The sequence below is a fragment of the Alosa alosa genome, chromosome 3 (assembly GCF_017589495.1).
Source record: "Alosa alosa isolate M-15738 ecotype Scorff River chromosome 3, AALO_Geno_1.1, whole genome shotgun sequence".
Classification (NCBI taxonomy): domain Eukaryota; kingdom Metazoa; phylum Chordata; class Actinopteri; order Clupeiformes; family Clupeidae; genus Alosa; species Alosa alosa.
In genome coordinates, this window is record NC_063191.1 from 17,937,557 (window position 1) to 17,961,883 (window position 24,327).

The window sequence follows — 24,327 nt, forward strand, 5'->3', positions numbered from 1 at the left end:
CCGCTACTGCAGAAGTCGATGGGAATAGGTCTCTATGACTAGGACTCTCTCTGTTGACATACAACCCCTCTCTTAATCAAAACCAAATAGTGTCATTCAGTCGTCAGCTCCACGTTACTTTCAGAGAGCTCTCAGCCTGTGAATGCCAGTGACCCAGAAACTCAAAACTGTAGCGGGTGGTTCTGCCAGCGTAGTGAATGACACAAAGGCTTTCAGAGCTGAAGAGTCTCTGCAGCTACACACACAGACATGACTAATGGCTCAAATCCACCCAGCCAAACACTCAAAGACAACAGGATAGTGCTGAGGGGGGGAAAAAGAGAAGAATCTGGAGAAATATAGAACGACAGGAAAATGTGTGTGTGTGTGTGTGTGTGTGTGTGTGTGTGTGTGTGTGTGTGTGTGTGTGAGTGAGTGAGAGTGTGAGGTCAGGGCTATGTGCTTGGCCCCGGGTGGATTTATCTTGTGAGCACGGCGGGGTCTCGCTCCACTGCCCAGGAAATGAACTGTGGCACTGACCAACTGGGCCGCCTGATTTTAGGTCAGCCTCCACATGTTGCTCCTAATTCGCAGGGGAAAAGAGATTATGTGAGACTGAGATTGTGATACTTTGCCAGAAGGAGCTGAACACCCAGACACACACACACACACACACACACACACACACACACACACACACACACACACACACACACACACACAGACAGTGACGTAACTTTAAGCTTTGGGCATAAAAAATAACAGGCTAAAAACTGTGTGTGCGTGAATGTGCACGCATGTGTGCCGGGGGCTAACGGAACTCTTTAGCACAGTCCCACTAGCTATCACTCGCTGTGTGTGTGTGTGACAATAACAGGAAAAGAGGGCGGCTACTTGGAAAGACTGGAGCCGTTCCATGAAACACAACAGGGGCACAGGTGGGGGTTCATTAATACTCATGACCCGCATGTGTTACTGTAACTACTGATATCAACACTGGTCCAGTGTTAGCAGTGTTAGGAGGGAGCACTGCGGTCCTGAAGTTGAGACCATGAGCATGAGCAAGGTGGTGGTGGCCAGGGTGGAGACTTTCCCCACCTTTGTACTTGGAGGTGTCAGAGGGAGAAGGGTTAAGTTGAAACTATAGTGGGAGAGGGGGATGAGGGATGGGCTGGAATGTAATATCCTATTGAGAGTGGGACGGACAGAGAGAGAGAGAGAGAGGAAGAGAGGATTCCACATAGCTGGCAGATAGAGGAGTTGGAGAGTGGAGAGAATGACGCTGGCAATTAGGATGTGTGAAGCCCTTAGAAAATCCCCCTGCTCCATAGAGGCCTGCTCCATGTGTCTGTTGTGTGTGTTTCCGCGCGTGTGTGTGTGCATGTGTGTGTGTGTGTTTCCGTGTGTGTGTGTGTGTGCATGTGTGTGTGTGTCTGTTGTGTGTGTTTCCACGTGTGTGTGTGTGCATGTGCGTGTGTGTGTCTGTTGTGTGTGTGTGTGTGTGTGTGTGTGTGTGTGTGTGTGTGTGCATGTGTGTGTGTGTCTGTTGTGTGTGTTTGCGTATGAGAGACAGACAAATCTGTTGTCTTTCCAACCCCACACTGCTGATGCTTTATCTCTTCTGGGATGGGTTGTCTATGCATAATGGAATAATGACCAGGAATTAGATGACACTGATTATGTGACATTATTTATATCTTCTCTCATCAGAAATGGACAAACAAGTCCACTGTACCATTTGTTAGCTGAAAAGGGAGAGGTCTCTCCAGAGCTATCTCTCCCAGTTTAATTAAGGAGCCTATGAGTCCAATCCAAATGCTATGCGTCAAACATGACCAATCCAAACGCCTGAATGTCTGAAGCACTAAGAAAGAATAGTTATCATGATCTATTTTATTCTATGACTCCCAATTGTACTAACACGTGTAATGTTACTTGTCTAGGTTATCATTTCAGACATATTTATAATTACTGATACTCATTGGGTTGTTTGATGTGGGTGGGGGTGATGACTGCATGTTTATTTTGCCATACCTGTCAGCCCCCCCCCCCACCTTCACCTATTGCACTGTTTCCATGGATACAAAGAGAATTTCATTGTGGGAGTGATACAATACTAAAGCCTTTCGCTCTCCTCATCCCTCATGGGTCCTCATGTGTGGCCAGACAGAACAGACTAGACAGAAATTAAATACCTCAAACTGTATGATTAGGTCTTTCAAGTAAAATGGTAAAAAAAAAAAAAAGATGTAGGCATGGAAAAGAGCTTGATATTTCACTCTGGGTTTCTTGAAAGTGAGCTGCTTGACAAAGGTGGTGAGGTTAGAAGAGATGGCTACTGATGACAGTCCTTCAGCTGAAGCAAGAGCCAGATGTGACCAGTGCCAATTTACATGAATGAAGCAGTAGTAATTTTGGGCCATGTTTTTGTGCTCGGTAGTAAGATCTGTTTTTTAACCTGTCTTTTGGTAGAACACCAAAACATAATTCTAATCTCATTCAGTTTACAATGCTAAAACTAACTCACATGAAACTGACTCACATGAGTTATACGGGGCCTGCAGGGACCACATCAGATAAGCCATAACAAACTAAGATACAGTACATTCCTGTTATGCTGTGGCTATGGCTATGCTGTGGCTATGATAAACTATGATAAACTAGCTAATGAACTTTTCTGGCTAGTTGGCAGTGCTAAGCTTGGACAAGACCATTGTGATGGAGGCCTAGGTGATAATAAAGAAACACACAGCTAACTACAAGGGTTCAGATGCAAAAGCCTCTAAATGCCACCTATGTCCAAAAATGAGATAAAGATGGTGAGGGGATGCTCTCCACACATAGTATACGCTAATCAAATAATTTAACTTCTAAACCCACTAAATACCACTCTCTTTCTGGTCTGAAATATCGATTTATAGGCAAAAACCTATAGGAGCCTGAATTTAAATGCTCATTTAAAAGAAAAGTGGTCAGACGGATTTAGAGGGTTTTGCATCTGAACTCTTCAAGTGTCTCCTTCTTCCCAGTTCTAATCATTAGGCTAATATCTAAAAAATGAACAGCAGACAAGTGGGCGAGTCCAACAATGTTGTCATGACTGTGGTGGGCTCATCCAGAGTCAACATCACGTCCTTTGTTGTCTGGAAAAGAACAAACGCCACTCACTTGATCACAAATCAGTTCCCATTTCTTCTCGTTGTCATACTGCCGCAGGAGCCGAGCTTTGTCTGGTGGGAGGTTCATAGAATTCTGCGAGGGGGGAAGAGATGAAAGCCTCAGATTAGCAGATGAAGTGCAGCTGTCAGCAGAACCAAACACAACACAAAGGCCCAAAACTGCAACTCTGCGCAGGGCCGAGAATATATTACATCACTCAACAGACATTTTACATATTGGCTTGCATCAGTCCAAGTCACATTTATGATGAGATATCAAAGCTCTTCCTGTGTGATTCATTATGGATCAGGGAGTAGAAGAGAGCTATGGTAGGATAGTTTGAGAGAATTTTGAAGCAGAAGAGTGGCACAGGGATGAGGACGAGGAGAGAAGAGAGAGTTTCTAGTTTCCTAATGAAGGCAATCCTCTCTGATAGCACAGGACTGCTGAGATCCATCTCTCCCTCAACGAGCCCTGACCCCTCCGTAATGAGCAGTATGAAGTGTGTTCACTCAGAGCTGCGTGTGTGTGCGTAATGTGCAGTATGGAGTGTGTTCACTCAACGCTGCATGTGTGTGTGTGTGCGTGTGTGTAAGTGTGTGTGTGTACTTAATGAGCAGTATGGAGTGTATTCACTCAGCGCTGCTGTAATCCTGCAGCCGTCCTAAGGCCATGCATGCGCGTGCGTGGGCGTGCGCCGCCCGCTGCTGTCTGTGTCAGAGAGCTTGCAGGCTTCAAACACAAGGACACACAACTTCGTCTAACACCAAAAGAGACGGGGAAGTGTGTGTTTACTTCCTATCGTACATCGTACGGGTAAAAATAGACTCAGGAAAAGTTCCTGAATGGATTTCAGATGACTGTATTTTCTCACATGATTCTTAAACGGGTTCACCCCCCCTCTGCATGGTGCTGCTTCAATGAAAGAATCTGTGATAAAGTGGCAGTTTGATGTCAGCTATTTGCAGCCGGCAAGTAACTGTGTTGCTCTGATGCAAGTTTCAAAAACCAGATCTGGACACCAATAATGTCGGAATTCACTGCTTTAATTAACATAAACATCCTGGAAAACAGCTTCTTGCTACCCACCATCAAAAGGTGGACTTTTCTCTCACTCCACTTTATTGATCCCATTTGGTAATGCCGAGCCTTGAAATATAAGGCTGCTTTGTTACAGAGACTCCGAGGCCATTTCAGCGCTAATGCATGAAGCCTATCTCGCCATATGTTGGCTAAACTTGAACATGTGAAGAAACAAGGCCTGCTTCCTCTCTCCGCATTGCACAGCCCTCACTCCCTCACTTTTCCCCCTGTTTGCCCTACTTTTTCCACATCTGCTGAGTGGAACTCCCCCCAAAAAGGACTCCAGTGGTCTTGCTTTGGCCCCTAAAGCCTTTCTAGTGCACCCCACCCTTCTGTGAATTACCAGGAGAGAGAGAGAGAGAGAGAGAGAGAGAGAAAAGATTGAAACAATTAGAGCTTAATCGCACCACCCACCCAAACACAAGCAGCTTGCAAACCCCTGACATACACATAAACACAGCAAAACTAGTGATAGCTGACACTCCACAAGCCGCGAGCGCAAGAGACCACACTGCTGATGTGGTGAGAATGTTTTTTTCCCCCCTCCTCTCTGCTTAAGGAAAGAAAACATCAACCCTAAAGAGCCGCTTCGCTTCGGCGGACTGTCTCATTTATCAATGTGATTTCAGTCACAAGACTTTTCCTTTGCCGAGTTTTCCAACGTGTGTATGAGCGAGCGGTGCTGCAGGGGGAGATGAGAACATCCTGCCATGTCGTTTTTTCCAGACGTTGTGCCTGTGCCACCACTGAAAATTAGAGAGATTGAGCTGTCTGGAGAGAATGGCTGGGTGCATTAGTATACAGTGGGGCTGTGAGGGACTGACCAGGGGAAAAAAATCACTTCAGGCAATGTATCACTACAATGGACTGGTAACACAACAATTTCTCAGGGGATGAAAGAAAAACACTACAACTTGAAATATTCATATGGACTTTATGGTAAATGGGTTCATCTACCAAACCTTTAAAAGGTTAAACAAACAAAAGGAGAAAGGCTTTCGAGGTCACACAATGAGTGCTTTTGTCTGTTCCTAAGAGACACAACAAGTTTGTCCTAAAAAACAAAACAAATTTGAAACCAAAATGGTGTTTCGTCTATCTCGCCTCTGACGCCTGCAACTAGGGAACAGAGGGTCCTGTGAACGGCAGTAATGTGGATCACTGTCAGGTAATCTGACTCACAGTCAGGGTACCATGGAAACCAAAGGGGGGGGAGATGGCATTCAGTGTTTGCTAAGAGGCCATGACTGTATGATGTCTGGTGGGTAGGTGTGTGTGTGTGTGTGTGTGTGTGTGGGGGGGTGACACTGGGAACACCACAGCTGATTCAGTGGGCAAGAATCTTTATGGACACACATGATCTGCACAAGCTGGAGGGAAAATGACATTAGCATCGAGATGCACCAGCTGCTGGGTCCGGAGGAGATAGAGTCCTGGAGAGATCCTTTAGTCTGCACTATCTCTTGCTCTTCTCTTAAAAAGGTCACAAACACACAGGGAGGGAAGGAGCCCTCCACTGCACCTAGCAAACTAACAGATCAAAGCACAACCACTGCCAATCAAATGATGCAAAACTGAGGATGCTGTGAAACAACCCAGTATAGGGATGGGCAAAAATACATCAAAATAAACAGCTGTATTTTCAAATAAAATATAAAATAAAAAAATGTACCTAATTTTAAGTGTATCGAAATAAACTACAAAATACAGTAGCCTTATCATCCATCAAAATAAAATACTGTATTTTTGTATTTTGAAAATACTAAAAATACTCTTTAAAGGGAGCATGAAATCACTTTGCAAACCTTCCATATCTGTTAATCTATTCCTTCATCACTACACTGACTGTTGATAAAGTGGGCAGTGTTTGAGAGCAACAGCTTTTTTCTGTCTACGAGACATGCCATAAATCTACAAACTGATCAACGATGCTGACCTGCCTGTAACATCTCATACTGTAGCCTACTGTTTTAGAGATGTACTCTAGAAGTCACAACTGAACTTGTCAAGTGGAACTAACCACCCAACCTACTGAGAGCCACAGAATGTGGGCTTAAAACAACACAATGCAGTTCTATTACCTTAAAATAAGGGCTTCAAACTCATGGTACACTGACATAATACAGAGAATGAAGTCTCTGACATTGTCAATGCATGTTCAGAATGATATTGCACTGTGTAACGTTGTTGATCAGGTAGACTATGACCCTTTTAGTTGGTTTTTAACGGGGTACTGTGTAAGCGCTAAATTGGGCTATATTGACACCAATGGACATAGATATGGATGATACATGAGGCAACTTTTTGAGCAATGTTGCAGGGGAACAACAACAACGGTTTCCATGTATTTCGCTGATTAAAAAAAAAAACTGATGGTTAAAGTTCTCAAGATACTTATGGTTATACAAGTTCTCAAGAAACTTGAGATTGGTGTGAGAGGGGGGGGTGTATTGTGTGTGTGAGCAACTTACACATTACTCATCTTGCACTGGATCATCTTCCTGAATCTCAATATTCTGATCACAAGTGTGGGCAAAGTCAGCACCAGTCAGAAGTTACATTAATTGTTGTTCATTGTTATGATGTCATCACATCACCAAAAGTATTGATTTACCAAAAATATTTGGCAGTATTTTTAAACTTCAAAAATACACACCTATAAAGTATTTTGATACAAAATACAAAGCCATTTTCTTCAACCCAATAAAATACTATGTAGTTATACTATTTTTGCATTTGAAATAGGTATTTTAACATGTATCATAAATACTGCCCATCCCTGCCTGTGATCAGGCTTGTTTAAGAAAGAGAAGGGCCAGATTTGCTATGAGTTCTTCTTTACTCTCAGGTAAAAAATGTGCTTTGCACAAAGGTCACACACAGACAAGAGTTTATGTTCTCATCTGGCGGCCTCCACTTGAGCAGTGAGATATGAGTGACTGGTCCAAAAGGTACTTGTGTGCTGTCTCAATCCTTTTTCCACTCTATACAATCATTTTTTTTTTCAGGAATGGAAAATTCTGCCTGAATGAGGTCTCTATAAGTCAGGCAACACACTTTTCTTTTGAACTCTTGGCTATAAGTTGAGTGTCTGTTGGATATATGGTCACCCCCTCCCTAGTGCAGTATAAAATTCAAGATGCAGGCGAGCAGTTTGGTCAAACAGTCATTTGTGAGTGTTCTGTGGCGGTCAGACTTCAGTCAAACAAGCCGCCCAGAAATGGGCCCTCCATTGACTAACGACATCATTAACGTTAAACAAACTGTAGCGTTATTGATTTAAAGTCAGTGTGCCATACAAAATGCAGACATCGGGGAGATAGAGAGGAAGACAGAGAGCGAGTGAGAGAGAGAGAGAGAGAGAGAGAGAGAGAGAGAGAAGAGAGAGAGAGAGAGAGAGACAGAGAGAAAGAAAGACTCGTTGGCCAGTTATTACATGAGTCACCAGCAGCAGGCTTTAAAGCCCCGACACCCACCTCTTCCCCGGAGGTCCATGGCAAAATGAAAAAGCCAGTTTACAAAAAAGAAAACAAGCACTGCCACTGCCACATTGACTTTTTTCAGTGGTGTAGTACTGAATGCATGATTTATCCTATGGTGCAGCTGTTCTCCTGAGGCTATAGGACTATGACTACACACACGTATCTGGTGCTTCAGGGAGTTTAATCATTTTGCACAGGCCTCATTTGTTCAGCTGCAGTATTTTTGGATCTTGAGACCTTCCCACCGGTCAGGTTCTCCAGTCACGTAATGTATGTTTTATGAAGTCCCGTCAAGGAGCACATGATCTAGGAGGAGCAAGCCAAAAACGAGACCCATAGATCATTAAAATATTGGGAAGGAATCCAAAGTTAAAAAAAAAACAGGTTGGAAAACCATTAACATGTTCTGTCAATGTCTCCAGTTACTTAAGTGTTAATAAGTGGCTACTTGTAGCATTGTAGAGGAGACAGCTCTGACTCTGTCCAGCAGACAAAGATGCTCTTAGCTCCTATCTGACCCCAAGACTCAGGCTAAAGAACTTTCCGCTGTGTTAATCCAAACCCACACAGGGCCTGGAACGGGGACCAATGATGATTCAAGCGATGCCTTCCAGAATATCAGTTTCAGCGGATGTATGAAATGTTCAATCCGATAGACAACACAGGGGTTGTTTGGATGAAAAGGATGGAAAGAAATACTGTGTGACCAATAGATACTTGACCAAAAAAAAGACGAAAAGATGCTAAGCTATATCAGACTAGTCATAGATTTACGATCATTTTGTGTGTAACTGACTCGCTTGAAAAACAAGATGAGAACGCTGTGTGTCTGCCATGCCCTACCCACCCTCAGATCTGCCTGGACTGATACGGCCTTGGAGAGTCTGGCAACTGAAGGACGCAGGGGGGGGGGGGATCCAGCCCCACTCTTCTCGGCATGTCATCAGGCACAAACCCCAGGAGCCTAATCCCCCCCACTCTCCACTGAGCCCGGCCTTCAGACAGCGGCGGGGCCAGAGCTATCTGGGGCTGCGGGGCCGACTGATGACACGAGGGGATATGAGCCTGGACGAGCGATGGCAGGCTGGGGCTCTTTGCTCAGCTGTTCCAGACAGGGCCCGGAGGACTTGGGGCAGCACTAACCCTGCGCTCTGTTCAACCACCACCGCCGCCGCAGCCACCTCCTCCTGCTGCTCCTCGGTGAGGCCGCTTGCCTTTCTCACGTTACAACGTTTCCTCACCATTTCCTGAGCTGGAGCCTCTGTCTGGCTTTCTTTCTTCAGCGCAGGACCAGCCAGACGATGGCTTTCCCAGCAACTGTAACGTTACTGCAGCAGGCCAGACAGCACAAGAGTGGGAAAATTCCGCAAGGGAGGGGAAGTGACGACAACTCGTCCACTACGTCCACTAATTACATACCTTTTGTAATGTGGAACACAATGTATGTCTGCATCCTCCATCACTTGAACACTGCATTTTTGTCATGAGAGTCTGCATAAGTCATACTGATAGAGACTGTTATATTTTTACAACAGACGCAGGATACTCCTGTCATGTCAAAACTAGGCAGCATATCGGAACTCCCCCTATTACCGTCGGTCCCGTATTTCCGCCGTCTTGCGTGTATGTGTCACTTAATATCCATTTCTATACAAACCAAGACTCCGGATTCCTAAAGAAACACAAGCACCCACACCATAGGTGTATCTAAATTAGCTATGTACCAAAAATGACATTTTACCGTGACTCGAAGAGCTGTAAACAGTGTTGTAAGGCTGCGTGTAAACATCCGCTTGGAGCTCCAGTGGAATTTTAATTTCATGACGAGAATTCTTGGTCTAACCGCCGTTGAAACGGCGTAAATAGGCGACCCTCCAGGCCAGCACTAACCTCCGAGCGTGGTAAACAAAATCAGATATTTCAGACAGTAAATGCTCCAATGGTTTATTTATCAAATGTTATTTTGAAGTATTGAAAACAATGTTGTTTTAGAATTTTCGAACAAAAGTGGTGATAATTGGAGGAGTTACGATAGGTCACAATGATTTTCAGACAGCACTGCCCAAAGCCTCTGTAGACGCCAGCGTAACAGATCAGTCTGTCTCTATGTCAGACACCTCTCTGCTCTACTGGGCTGGAGCTGGGAGCGGCCTCTCTCTTGTCCCTTGCCTGGCCTTTTACTCCCGAGTTCCCAGCAGGTTCTGCAGGAGCCCGGAATCAGCCCCTCATTAGCGCAGTGTGGCTCCTTAATCCCTTACATTCTGCAGGGGCACAGGTGTCCCTAGTCTGTCTCCAGATTAGCCATGTAATCCCAGAGACCACCCCCCTCCCCCCCTTAACTCTGCCTCCTCCACAGACACCCACTGCCGAGTTGTGTTTCGTGTGTGTGGAGGATGTTTGCACAGAATGTGGACTCGGGGCTATCAAAACTGTGAACACAATACTCAAGTCCCAGCAACTGGACTGGCATGCTGTGAAAGGCCAAACAGAAGCATATTTAAATAGGAGTCCACCAGGGTAGAGTGGCCGCCTTTTAGGACTGGTGACAGACTGGCCATTTAGATGGAATCTGTAGTGACAGGTGCTCACTCACTATAATCTAATGAGTTGTTGACGGTTGGTTATTCTGGAACCCCAAGGTTCAAGGCTACACTGTGACCTCAGAAGACCGACTCCACATCTATTTTGGGTGGATGAACTGAACTTGGTTGCAGCCACAGGTCCGAAGTTCATTTGGATATGAACTGCTTCCCTCATGTTAGTGTAAATCAGACCCAATGTAATCTCATTGCAAATGCTGTCAATGGTTACTCTGTGTTGTGTTGTATCTGAAGGTAGGCAATTTGATACAATTCAACTTCTATCTATCTATCTATCTATCTATCTATCTAAATAGAATTGACACTACTCCTCAGACTTCCTATCACTAAAGATGGCTAAAAATAATAAACATAAACAGTATCTGAAATTAAAACAAAAGGGCTCAACACAGTCTTCTCCAGACTAGAGGTTCATGTCTGACTCTGGATCTTAACAGATACACTAATTTAGACTTAGACTAATGACTCAGTATTACGCAAGCTAGAGTAGAGGTGAGGGGAGGACAGAGTGTACTCTGCACTGGGGGGAGAATCGAGTGATTATCAACCATTAGCCTACTTCATCCACTCCTAGGCTATATATTTAAGTCATTTTTAGATAATTTAAACTTAACTTAAAAGCAAAATGAACAGATTTTTTTTACCTAATCTTCACCTATGAGTTGCCGGCAGGTAAACCTATTTTTAAGGTACAAAATATATATAGGCTAACCCCTGCACATCTAGGCTAAATCCTATTATGAAAGCTACAATGAGTTAAAAAGATAACCTAGTTGTCTTCCTGAACTAATCTCCAATGCAAAGAAAATTACCACAGATTACAACATTGTTTGCATCGAATGGGAAAGACGAGCTCTGATGAAGTTCAACAGCCGTAAAGCCAACTCCATAATCCTTTTAGACATTGTAATGGTAATCTGATTTGTTCTATTTTTCACATCACCCCCAGTACGGATTGCAGCCTGGCACCATTCAACCCCCACTCCCCGGTCTCCATGTCTCCTGCTGTCTCTTGCTCTCGCACCCACATGCTAATCACTACTCTACAATACAATGTGGTGAAGAGTCTGCTCACTGAGTGACACCATCTCAATCTGAAATATAGCCTGATTACTCATGTTGAATTTTTCCACTGAGCTAATATGTCTGTGTGTCTGCTGCCTGAGCTACTCCTTTCTTACTAACCATCACAACTATTCATGCAAAGGAACATTTAATTACATGCTGACTTAGCAAAACAATCAGAGTTCAGCATAAGCAACTGCCAACTACCCAATGGCCTGAGGGAAGTAAAAGTGTGTCTGACAAGTTCATTGGCCAGTCACTGGTCCATTTGAACTTTAGACTAGACTTTCATTAGAAGGTGACATCATTTATTACCTCTCTGAATGCACGTGATTGACCTACACCAGAAGGGAAAAGATTGGGCTATAATTACTATTGCTCTGGTCCTTGACACAGTGCTGTGCTGAGCAAGTATTCATTAGGCATGAAATAAAAGCTACCATTTGATGCTGTCTCAATGGTCACAGAGGAAAAAAACACTCTTTATTGTGTCAAGGCTCTTTGATGCAATGTAAATTACTTGCATAGGCCTACATAACAATTATCTTCTTTCACTGTCTGTGAAAAGGCTAAGATAACAGCATTATTGATCACAAATCCATACATGCTAATTCAAGAGACAGAAATCAGTAGCTGGGTTTCCATTCAACTTTTTCATGTACATTTTGACCATTTGAATACTTAATTCTGACTGGGAACACTTGAAATTTGATTTGCTAGAAGGGGTGTGGATTAACTCACATCTATATAATGCAGTTAAAGTGGATGGAAACAGTTTATTCACATTTGTTGGATTTTCTACCTGCATACCTCCGTAAACGTGGCCCTGATGACCTTGCAATTTGATCCCACAGCTGTTCGGAACCCTGGGAGGAGGTCCATATTTAATCCGCATAACACAGTTGATGGAAACACCACACAGATGTACATTTCCTTATCTGAATTGTCATAACCGCACATAAAATAATTATGCAAAGGAGCTGAGTGGAAACCCGGCTAGTGATGTAGGAACTACTTTGTGATATCCAGCGACTCCCTGCACTTATCAGAGCAGACAAATTGACGCTAGTGTCAACTCCATCCGTCATGGCTGGCAAGTGATGGAGAGCAGCTTCCACACACCCAGTTCAATCAGTCAATGGGGCCTGTGTTGGGCAGCACCAACACCCCAGTCAAATACTTATGGTTAGAAACAGACCTCGGGCAGCACTGAAGGCCCTTGTCTGGGAGTCATTAACGTTCTACCTTCCAGGGGCTTCCTTGGCTGGAAGCATTCTTGCCTGTTTTTCCAAAGGCCCTGGGTGGCAAGCCAGGAGAGAGAGAGAGAGGGGAGGGGGTGAAGCTTTGCCATCCCACTCTACCCCACAACCCCCCGACCCCAAACCAACAACAACCGCACACACATTTGGGTTTCATTTGAAACTCGTTTTGGGACCCAGTGATAATTCGTGTTGGGCTGTTAAAAGTGTGCAATGATGATTTGTAAAAAGAAACGGCGCACTGACAAAACTTTCATTGCTTCATTGACTGCCGCAGTGCACAGCCCAAGACACCCCCGACGCAACTTTTTTAGTGCCCCTGTATATCAGAGCCCTAACGGCGCACTGGGATGAAATTCCATAAAGACAACAGATGCAATATAACTCAAGGCAGAGGGCTGGGGAAATAAGGAGGAGTGTGCTGGTGTTACCGTGGGCTTGGGAATTTCATTACTTTTACACGGGGTCCAAATGCAGACTCAAGCAAAATCGATAAATCACCTGCGATGACAATGCAATAACAGCGTTCTTTTTTCACTATCTTAAGTGCACCAAAATCTCCTCTTCTTCACAAGACGAAGAAGGCATGATTCATGCCAGGATTCCACTAACTTTCCATGGGAGAGAAAGGGTACCTGTTTCATTCAGGCTCATGCTTTGTTCTGCAGTCGGCAAGACAAACCTAAAACGTGACCTTGCATTCTTTTCCTGCTTTAACTGCATACTGTGGAGAGCAGGCCACAGCAGTGTGTGTGTGTGTGTGTGTGTGTGTGAGTGTGTGTGTATTCGCCCTGTACAGTATCAGATGGATGCCCCTAAGCACATTTCTACAGTAGTAGTCTGAGGAATCGCCACATCATTGGCTGACTTGCATTCGGTGCTGTCAAAACACATTAAGCTCTGAGGGCATCGAAGCCTCGGCAGTGGCGTTGGCACCAGCACTAACTGCCTGCTCCGTGCCAAGGACCCGGGGAACCAGATTACTGATAAAGGCCCACGACCTATTAACCCTGCAAGGCAGTCGCTCTGATGTGGTTGGCATGGTGCTCAGCGGGGCAATCCAGGTAGCAGGCGGGAGGAGTGCTGTGTGATGGGGAAAGGGGGGTGGGGCCAGGCTCTGGTCAGTGAACTGGACCTCATCCACACACCTGCCAATACAATCCAACTAACCTGAAAAATGCACGGTCCCCTTTCTAGAAACTTCTAGGAATTAGGAAGCATAATGTAGACATTCAAGGCTGCATAACAAGGCTACATGTTTGCTATGATCATAATTGGCAATAAATGACTAAACCACTGGGAATGAGACTTAATAGGCTACAGTTTAATGTTAATGTCACTGACCACGCCCAGTTCCAGTAAGGTACAAGATGTCCTGTGTAAGGGACATCGAGGCACTGCCGAACAAAAATATTTCCATACCATAATGGTTACCAATTAAATGAAAGGGTCATTTTCCCTGTGGGATTTCAGCCAACCACACTGCATCATGTATGAAGGGAGGAGCACTTCCAAACATGTAAAGAACAGATTGTGCCATTGTTGTAACCCTTACAGAGCTGTCACTGGGGCCTACATCAAACCGGAGAGCACACTAGAACACACAGAGACCTCCCATGCTCGCTGCAGATGTTGCTTTTGGCAAGAGGTTGCCCAACAAAACCCCCTTCTTTTTCAACCCAGCCAGCTTCAAAAGGGAGCACACACATCTCGGGAGACGGCAGCGTGGTTTTGCATTGGTCATGACAGGGAAGAAAAAGAAAACATACACACACTCACACACACACCCTTACCCTCGCACGCAGATGCACACTCACACACTCTGATTCGCTGGGCCTGGTCCAAAAAGCCTGAGTGTTCCAGCACCAGGGCGAGCAGTAAGTGCATACACAGACACAATACCCCCACTCCTACCACCCCCCTCGCCCCCCACAATGTAAGAGTCCATTAGAGGGGCAGCAGACAGCAGACTCAGTCACTGTCTCACTATGGAGTGAAGTCAGCAGCCTGACAGGCAAACTGAAAAGAAAATCAGACTACTAGCACATAGGCTACGGATTAACCTGTATCAGTGTCTTGACTGCCATTGGTACAGTGAATTAAGTAATTACTTAACACTTTTTTTACTGCCAAAACAATCAGCCAACAAAAGTGTTTTTTTTTTCAGCCAGTCTGAGCCCTTAACCCAGGAACTGCTTTTTGTCCTGACTGTCTTTAGGGCAATTCAAATGGTATTAGGTATTAGGAGTATTTTCCTCTCAGGCATTTCTCATTTCTTAAAAACCCAGCTGAAATAAAGGAGAGATGAGCCCCTGACAGCCAGTCTGAAAGAAGGTGATTTTCAAAAGCCTTTTTTGTTTGCATTGAGATCCTTGAAATAAAAAATAATATGACATTTGACTATCCTACAGTAGGCTACTGCGACATTTAATCCTAATGAAGTGAATAAAGTGTAAGAAAGTGTAGTTACTAGTTGTATACTAGTGTAGGTTTGTTGTATTCAAAACGTCAATGGAGCAGCTGGGACATCTATCCTTTCAATATCACATAAAAAAAACACCCACACTTATTAAAGCGATAGAGCCATGGCCGCAAGACTCTTTTACCAAGCCCCCTTTTAACAGCTGTCACCTTGGCTGGAGCCTTGCACTGACTCTTCCCATCATGCATCTCACTACAATGGGGCAAAGTGCCCAAGAGTGACTCTCCTCCTGAACTGCTAGCCTTTTCTGCCAGCGCTGCTGCTTACACAGACTGCACACTGACTATGAAGGTATAAAGAAGAGTAAGGCCAGCCAGACCATGTGTGACTTCACCCCACACCTGTTCCACACAGCACACCAGGCACAGCACTGAGGCAGACAATGGAGTCAAGACAGACACAAACAATGGCTGCTCGTGACATAATATGGCACAAACAGTTTGCTGTCTTGGTTGAATATTGACCTCATAAAGTGAGGTCACATCAGCCGTGGCTGAGCATAAACTACACAGTGGCCTGTAAAATACACAAAGGTGTCTCTATCTTATCTCTGTTACTATATTTACTGCTGTTGACAGTGGTATGGATTATTTTAGCTTCACTTATGTTCTCTCGCAAAGACAGGCTGAAGATTCTACAGGGTATGTTAGGTCATCGAGTACAACTGTACAACACATCTTTACGTTCACTGTGTGCTTAAAATGACTTTACTATTGCGATCCACATTGATTTGGCAAATAAATCAAGGGAGTGGATCCCCTCAGTGAGTATACAGAAGAGGAACTGAATCAGGCTCTGAGAGTCTTTTGATTCAAAAGTCTTTTGATTCCGACATCAGAGGGTGATTATGCTAACGAGTGATGCAAGGAGACCTCACGTCTCCGCACAGCCTCATCCATCAGAGCTGTGTCAGCGAGTGCATGTGGAGCCCATGCGAGAGCACAGATCAGCTACAAATCAGAGTTGTATCAGTGTCCACCTCCGCAAGGCAGAGCCAGGGCAATGAAGAGCAAACGCTAGCCACCAGAAAGTTCCAGCGAGCAGCAGTACGCGCGGCCAAGAGTCTGGTTCCCACACGACAAGGCTGACACGCGGCCAGACGGCCGGCGGGCCTTGAGGCACTGACGCAGAGCCTTAGAAAGGAGGAGGTGGGGGAATCCACTTTCATACAGCAACCACAGCCTGGGCTTCGCCTGACAGAGCACTGAGCCCAGAGCACTCAGCCCATGCAGCTCCACTCCCCGCCCGCCCAGACGGAGATGCAGAAACGTAGCTCTTAACTACGGCTAATTGGCCAGAGAGGCCTCCTGGAGTTTTGGGGGGTGACAAATATAAGTATAGTCCAACAATTCTGTGCTAAACCCTCCCCAGTAAGACCCCGCTACCCCACCCCCCTCTGCTACGGGAAGCCGGCTCGGCTCGCCTCGGCGTGACGGCCCTGGCCAGGGGCAGGGCGCTGGATGCCGGCAGGTCTGGGTTCAGTGCCAGGCTCTTGGGCCGTGCCTGGAATAAAGAGCGCCTCTGTTCTCTGGCGCTAGGCGCACGGGACTCCAGCCGTGGCCGAGCCAACGCTTCGGCCCTGAGAATGGGCATTGTTCACTTGTTTAATGAAGAGTCCGCGTGGAAATGCGAGGAATGCACTGTCTCCTAATCCCATCTTGCTAAGGGGGCTTTCAGATACTTGACTTACTTTCAGTTGAGCATGGCTGGTCCACTGCTACTCCTGTGGGCACTGTTGCAACCGTGTAACCTTCTGAGAGTTCCACGAAGAAAAGCAACCCTATCATTAATGGTGCAGTAATTGCAAGATTGCTGTTGCTGTTAATACTCTACTCTCCTTTAACAATCCTTAAAAGCTGACTAATTACATAAAGAATAACATATAAAATCCCCAAGCTAAAGCATGGCAGGCTGTTTTTGCAACAGATAAAAGTTAAGACATTAATGGGTTCCAGCACAGCGTCTCAAAACTCTACCAATAAACTACTGTCACGTTTTAACCCGTATAGGGCATGTCAGAACCAGAGGAAAAGTCTGTTTTAATTAGCAGTATTCTGTTTTCTGATTTAAAACATCCTCTATTCTAAGGGCTCAGTCAACAACACATAGCCAATAATCACAATGGTTTCTCACCTGCAATTTTAACATTTTATAAATGTGTCAACAAAGCAAAGCACCTCACATGACTCTTTAGATAATAAACAATAGACCTAACTCTTGTGGAATTCCCTCACACCAGTGGTGTGTTTCCATCACCTCTCTCTATCCACACATTAGAGATTGTCTCGAGGAGGACACAACAGGGTTTATGCTTGAAACAGACCACAATTAACTGCAAAAAAGTGAAGCGACAGACATGTAACGTGTGAGCAGCGGCCTGTGAGTGATGCGTAGCTTATGTACGGTAGCTCTGTGACTGACACAAGTCCAGTGACTCATGATGTCACACTGCACACCACTTTGTCACTAACAATTAGCTGAAGAGCACTCTTGTTCTCCTCAACATTGGCCATTACTGTACATGAAATCTTCTTACATTTATTGAGAGTAAGTGAGAGTCGGTGGGTGGATGCACGTGGTGGGGGGTCTGTCATGCCTAGATTTCACAAGAACAGGAGATTTATTTAGAACAAAGAGTTCTCAGAAGGGGGAAATAAGTTATGGGGGGAAAAATAGCATGTATCTAAAAGGAAAATCAGCGATTTAATCAAGGATTAATTCAGAGCATCTGGTGAACAAAAGCATAACGGCTTGAGCCAATCCTATCAAGCTGTGGCTATGGAGGAGTTCTCCTCACTGTGTGGCAAACCTCTTCCAGAAGTCATCTATCCTCTCCAATCATAGGTGGGGAGGGTACAAATTACAAATTGAATGATTTTAAACCATTTTAAATACATCCTTAAAATATATATATACATATATATATATATATATATATATATATATATATAAACAACAACATTTTAGAATCATGTTCAAATGAATATCAATGTGCAATCCTAATAGCTTCAACAATGCCACTTTAGGACTTTAGGAGGTTTAGTGGGAGTGTCTTTTCAAAGTTGAATATAGAAAGGTAACCAAAATATGGCACCCTTGCTAAAGCTTTGATCGTACACATTAAGTCTGCTAATAACATGCTATCCCTATATTTAGACAGATGTTCTGTGCCCACAATGTCAACAGTGCATGGGTTGAACAATTTCAAAGTAGAGCCACAAGAGACAGTGCAAAACACACACACAGTTTCACACACACACACACACACACACACACACACACACACACACACACAAAAAAAGATGATCGGGGCCCTTTGGCTGCCTTTAAACAAAGCAGCTTAGATGTAATCTGGGCTGACTATTGAGAACTCCAGCTATAACAAAAGCTAAGCCACCAGCTCCCATATGGCATTCAAGTGAGCCCCAATAACTGCCTCATAAACTTTCCTGCTCTGCTGCCGAGGCAGGGCATTCAGCAGAGGCAGAGCCTTGACTAAATTAAGAGAGCCATCATTGTGTTCAAGACTGTGAACACACTGTTTCCATGAAAAGTGCATGGTTAGCTGAGGGGAAAGCTACTGCATTTTTCCTGGGGGGGTGTCATCTTCCGGTACTCCTGAGCTCTAGCCACAACACGTGACTCACCCCTCACACAACACCGAATAAGATTTTACAGTCTTTTGGACAGTGATTCATAAACAAGTAAGACAGAGGCTATGACTCAAGAGAGGTGTGGAAAATAATTAATTGTAATATAGCCCTAAATGTTAGATAACCCTAGGCTGTGTGTCTCTTTACCTGACTTTGACTGAATTAGTGTAGCCTCACTGAACAAGGTATAACAATGTAAGTACAACAGGCCATACCTTTTTTCTTAAATTATACATTTACAGCATTTGTAAAAGTTAATAAAAAGTTTTTAAAAAGTGAAGTGCGTCGTTTACAGCACGATTCTGTAAGTGACATGAACACTGAGAGGTCCCAAACAGTTGGCATGCTTGATTTAAGACACTCTTATTCACGCCCCTGGTGTAACCATAGACAGTAAAACTCATCTCATCCAGTCTCAACTCCTTGAGGAGACAACGCTCATGCCGCTGCTGCTATGGCAACCACGCTAGAGCTTTGAGACATGCCCCTGCCTGAAAGACACAGTGAAATGCCAAACATTGCAAACCGTTTTCCTCCTGGGAATTAACACTGAGATGACTATATCCACACGAGCACATTCCAAGACACTACAAACACTTAACGCCAATGGCAATAGCAGTTTGCGTTCCTGCTTGAGAACAAAAGTGACAGTATATTATGCAAGACTGAGCCAAAAAAATGGAGGTGATGAGGCAGTAAAATATTCAAAACCCCATGCAAGTGTAACATGATGTTTGTGAGTGACATGGTTCCACCACTGATACATAGTTTACATTGCGGAAAAAACCCAGACCAAACGAAACTCATAGCCTATCCTCCAGTTCTATGTTTATGAACTCTCAGGCCAGACATGTGACGTAGACAAAGGACGTTTACATTACTTTCAGTTTTCATGGTCAAGGACCAAGGTCACGTGAGAGAAAATATATGTTGCTCTGCTCTTGGCTGAGTCGTAGCATCACAGTTATGTCTGGTTTAAATATCAGCTGCAACTCCAGGGATCCTTGCATTCCTCAGTTGTGGAGCTGCTCTGAATGTGTCAGGAATAAGAGCCACTTGGTTCTGACACTCCAAACCAGCCAGGAGCATGCTGTGACCTTTCCAAACCTTTGCAATCTCTCGAAAATAATTGTCAAAGATTTCTTTCAGCATTTTAACTAGTGCGTCGACAGTGAAGGTCACACACTGTACACAAACAAATGTAGACAACTAGGCAGATCCTGAAGGGGAACGAGAACAAGTTGGACAATTCACAATAAGGAATTTGGGGATGCCTTTAGCACAGAATTGTTGGACTATACTTATATTTGTCAGTGACATTTACACTAAAACATCATAATGTGTTTGGCATTCTCTCCCCACTTTACACTGACATATAAATTACGAAGTGCACTTTCAGGAAAGTAGCCTATTTTCACATTCTTTTAGGGCACTGTAGACTGCTGTAGAGTTAGACACAGGCGTGTCTTTTATAGTTACTTTCTTCTGGTGTGATTAAAATGCATGGTCATTTGTGGCTGTGGTTCCTGCCCCTGGATCAGTGAGAGAATTCAGCCTCTATGGCTTTTCTCCTCTTCTCCTGTCTTCTTTTTATAGCCTGTAAAAATAATCAGTCGCAGGCAAAAGGTCTGACGCCAAGTCACACACACAGCTACAGCTCTAAATAACATGCCGTACTCTCAGTAGAGTTCAAGCAGCGCTTAAAGGGCTTAGCACTAGCCTTTTCTCTTACGGGCAGGCTAATTATTCAATCATAGCACCGGAGTGACAGGTCGCGCACATCACACTCACACCCTGAGTCACACTCTTGCATATGCAATTAATAGCTGGGCAGCCAGCTGCCACAGATGACATGCATCAGGGTTTAAACAGCAGTAAATAACATTAAGTGCTGCGATTAAAACACTAAACACTGCTAATGCCATGAGGAGAGAGGCCTGCCAAGGAGTAAAGACATCAGCCTGACGAGCCAAGCTTGAGTTGCCCGACACGCCAGTCAGGCACTGTGAGATATAGGCTCAGAGTCCAGACAGAGTCGCTCTCTCAACCAGTCATCCATCACTCCACCTTAGGGGGATTTAGCCTGAGATGGGAGCTGGGAGTTGTGAAGCTGCCATCCCAGACGAGCAGGAGATTAGACTATGTCTTGCTGTCTTCATAGGCCCTGATGAGGATGAAGTTGCTTCTGTGGGCGCTGACTACTGAACTCTGTAGTTCATTCTCTTCTAAGTAAGTTTGGTAATGGGCTTAGCATTCTCTGTTGACTATCATACTTGTGTGGTCTGTTTCTCCATATTGTAAGAATCATGGTGGTACCTAGGACTAAGGCATCATAGAGTAGACAGGTTTGACTAAACAACAAAGAAGCAGCCTTCTGTTCTCCACAGACTACAAGAAACAGGTGATCCTAGAAACAGACAGGATTAGGTTTTCTAATGCCATGCACTCAAGCATGCACATCTTGCATCAGCACAAAGCAGTGGTCTGGCCTCTCTCTCTCTCACTCTCTCTATCTCTCTCCCTCTGTCTCTAAGAGAGAAGGATTCATCTGCCTGGGACACGCAGCAATTATACCCCAACAAGAACACTGTGACACGCATTAGTGACTCCCACGAAAAACTCGCTCCATTAGGTAATAAAGGGAGCATGGGATTCTAGCCTGCTTTATCAGCAAACAAAACCACTGCTTCAGGTTATGGATGAATAACTCACAACAAAGCAAATTTAATTTCCTTTCCAACTGCTCTAAGTTTTCTGTTCCTTTCCTCAAGTCACTGTTGCGTGTCCGTCTGCAATGTAGGTTGTATGCCTTCCTTTCTTAAGATGAAAATATCCCTCACACAATCCATATTTAATGAAAACAAACTAACGCAACCCATTAATTGAGTCTTCTGTCTTAAAAAAAAGTGTGTTCCTCTTGGCTGTGTAACATTTGTTGTTCAAATGAAACATGTTAAATCTTAGTTAGTTATCATCTTACACCTAAGGTATAAGTTACTAATTGACACTTCATGCTGAGCCTGGCTGAGAGATCTGTTGCATTCTAAGCCTGGCAACCTGAAGTATTTCCTGGGAGTTAGCCATGGGCCCATGCTCAAAAGAGTGTAAGCTGCCCGGCTAAGGCCCTAATGTGGAGTTTAGTGGAGCATTAGATTCAACCACCCTAATGTCTGACCCACATTCAAACACCCTCATCAAATTGTGTCCAGCTGAAGGATGCCGACTCTTTTTAATGTCTTCTGCCAAAGTCTGTTTGCCCACCAGCTCAAATAGAACTGCTCTCAAGTCTGAAGTTCATCATAACACATTCTTCACATTCATCTGGCATACACAGGTGCAACCCCACGTTCAAGGAGACGTCTCATTACAAGAGCCTTTGCATTTTGAAATGTGGCTGCTCTGACCGAAATCTGGTGTGACAAGATTTCTGGATAGCTGCAACTGAAAAGTACCTAAGAACTGAATGTGTTGTTGTCAGAATCAATTCATAAAAACATAAGGGTTATTGGGTATACAAGTTAGGCAACAATTAGGTTGACTTTGCAAACAGGTGTTTGGAATATCCCAAGACTAGGCTACTCGTTGTGGCTCAAAAAAAAAACATCTCAATGTATGATCACTTAAACATTAGCCTATGTCTTAGGTCTAAACATTCAGTATGGAGAAACTGATAACAGGAAGAAGGCAAGTTAATAGGAATGACACGATTACCAAACTTCAATAAAACTAAAATGTTTGTCACCAGTGACTTGATGTGTTTATTCCACAGACTGTATACAGTCTATGGTTTATTCATTAGAAGGTAGCATCGGGCTTGTTCGACTCATCTTTGGAGATAACTGTTAGGGTTTACTTTACAATTTGGCTAGCCTTTAGCAAACTTGAGTAGCTTTTTATTCTGAAAGGATTAACATAGCCTACTTCAAAAAAACGAATTAACGTACATGTACCAAAGGCTATCAATATTGTCTATGTAGACTTACGAGAGGTAATTGTATAACGTTATTGGTACGTATGTGGCATTAATTAACATCAACCAACAATATCACACAAAACTGTCACATCTGTAAATTAGTTTCAAAGGTACTAAATTAGCTATAAGGTTAGCCTTCTACATAAGTTGCATAATAACGTTCTTAGACGTACTAACAGATAAGTCATCTTTCACTGCCTTTCTTTTGGCACACGAATACAAACCTTAACCCTAAAAAAAATTAGGCACAAACACAATTGACACAAAAAAATCAATGTTTCTTGAAATTGGTTAAGCTGAAAACTCAAAGAAACTCAGTTTGCTAGCTAACTTACAAAGATGTTAGAATCATACGCAGCGTGTGAATGAGTTGGCTCGCTAGTTCTGAGACCAGCCCCAAACAGATGTGCGGACGAAAAGAGAGGCATGGGTCGAACAAAGAATAGAACATAATTTCAAAGACATGAAACATAAAGTAAAGTTGTGTTTTACCCACCAAAACGACAGCAAATCGTTCCTCTAATTCACCTGGCTCCGGCATGGGCAGTTTTAAGGGCATGTTATGTGCCCTGAAGTCAGTTTGTTGGTCCATACTCCCTGCGTTCCCCATGTTTCAAGGTGGTGGGAACACTTCAGTCGTCTTCTCTTCTCGTCCTCCACTTCAAAAATCACGGAGAATAAAACAAAAAAGGTATCCGATATTGGAAGAAGTCCCTAATTCTCCAGCTTTATCCCAGTCTGATCACTTCACACCGACACACACTTGGCGCAAGCAGTAAAAGGCGACTTAACCAAAGACAAGAGTTTTCCTCAAGCATTATAACGTTCGGGGGGAATTCGGCAGCAACTTAAGCAACCGCGCAATGAAATCAAAAAACGTGCCTTATCCGTATCTTGCACAATTTCTGCACCACTCCCAGTTAGCTGTTATGGTGACGATGTGCATGATTCAGGCTAAGCGGTCCCCCGTCTGTGTTGCCTGTTAATCCTTCCAATGCTGACCAACAGATACAGTTAAGGATCCACACTGCACCGCACACTACACTGAATCACAGTTCTACACAATAAACCTTTTCAGATTGGCCTCCCACTTGGGCGTGCCAAAAAGCCGTAGTTAAGGGAGACGATGTTTTGTCCGGTTGCATTATGGTACTTGAAGTCCCCGACATATACTTTTTGTGAAAACTTTTTTTCGTTGTTATTATGATTTGTCAGCTTAACGCTCCCAAAACACTGTAAGGCTGGTCCTTACTAAACCTATGAGCAGGCCATTTGTGAGAGAATACTTCCGGGAATAGTTACACGAAATTTTACAGATTTGTCACCATAACGCGAGAACCAGTCTATAGGCTACAATTTCCCCTATTTAGACACTCTCAGAAAACTGTCTGAGCAGATGCAAGCAGGATCCAGGACAAACAGGGCGGGGTCTGAACTTGAGTGGATGATATCATTGGGACTTTTGTGAGAGACGCTCCAGATGTTGAGGGATTTTTAAAGGACAGCATCAACAGGGCGGCAGCTTGAGCAAGGTCACTTCACTCCACAGCACAGATGCATTGAGACACAGACCAAAATGCAATTTAAAAATG

The 24,327-nt window shown here is 44.2% G+C and overlaps 1 protein-coding gene across 1 annotated transcript in view; it reads right to left on the reverse strand.

Moving 5' to 3' along the window:
* The window catches only part of fmnl2a (formin-like 2a), a 59,878-nt gene extending 36,053 nt beyond the window's left edge, over positions 1-23,825 (reverse strand). Inside the window, 2 exon segments of the mRNA XM_048238446.1 lie at positions 3,148-3,231; positions 23,232-23,825. Of these exon segments, the coding sequence (XP_048094403.1) occupies positions 3,148-3,231; positions 23,232-23,345 (198 nt within the window). The 5' untranslated portion in view covers positions 23,346-23,825.
* Positions 23,826-24,327: the final 502 nt, after the last annotated feature.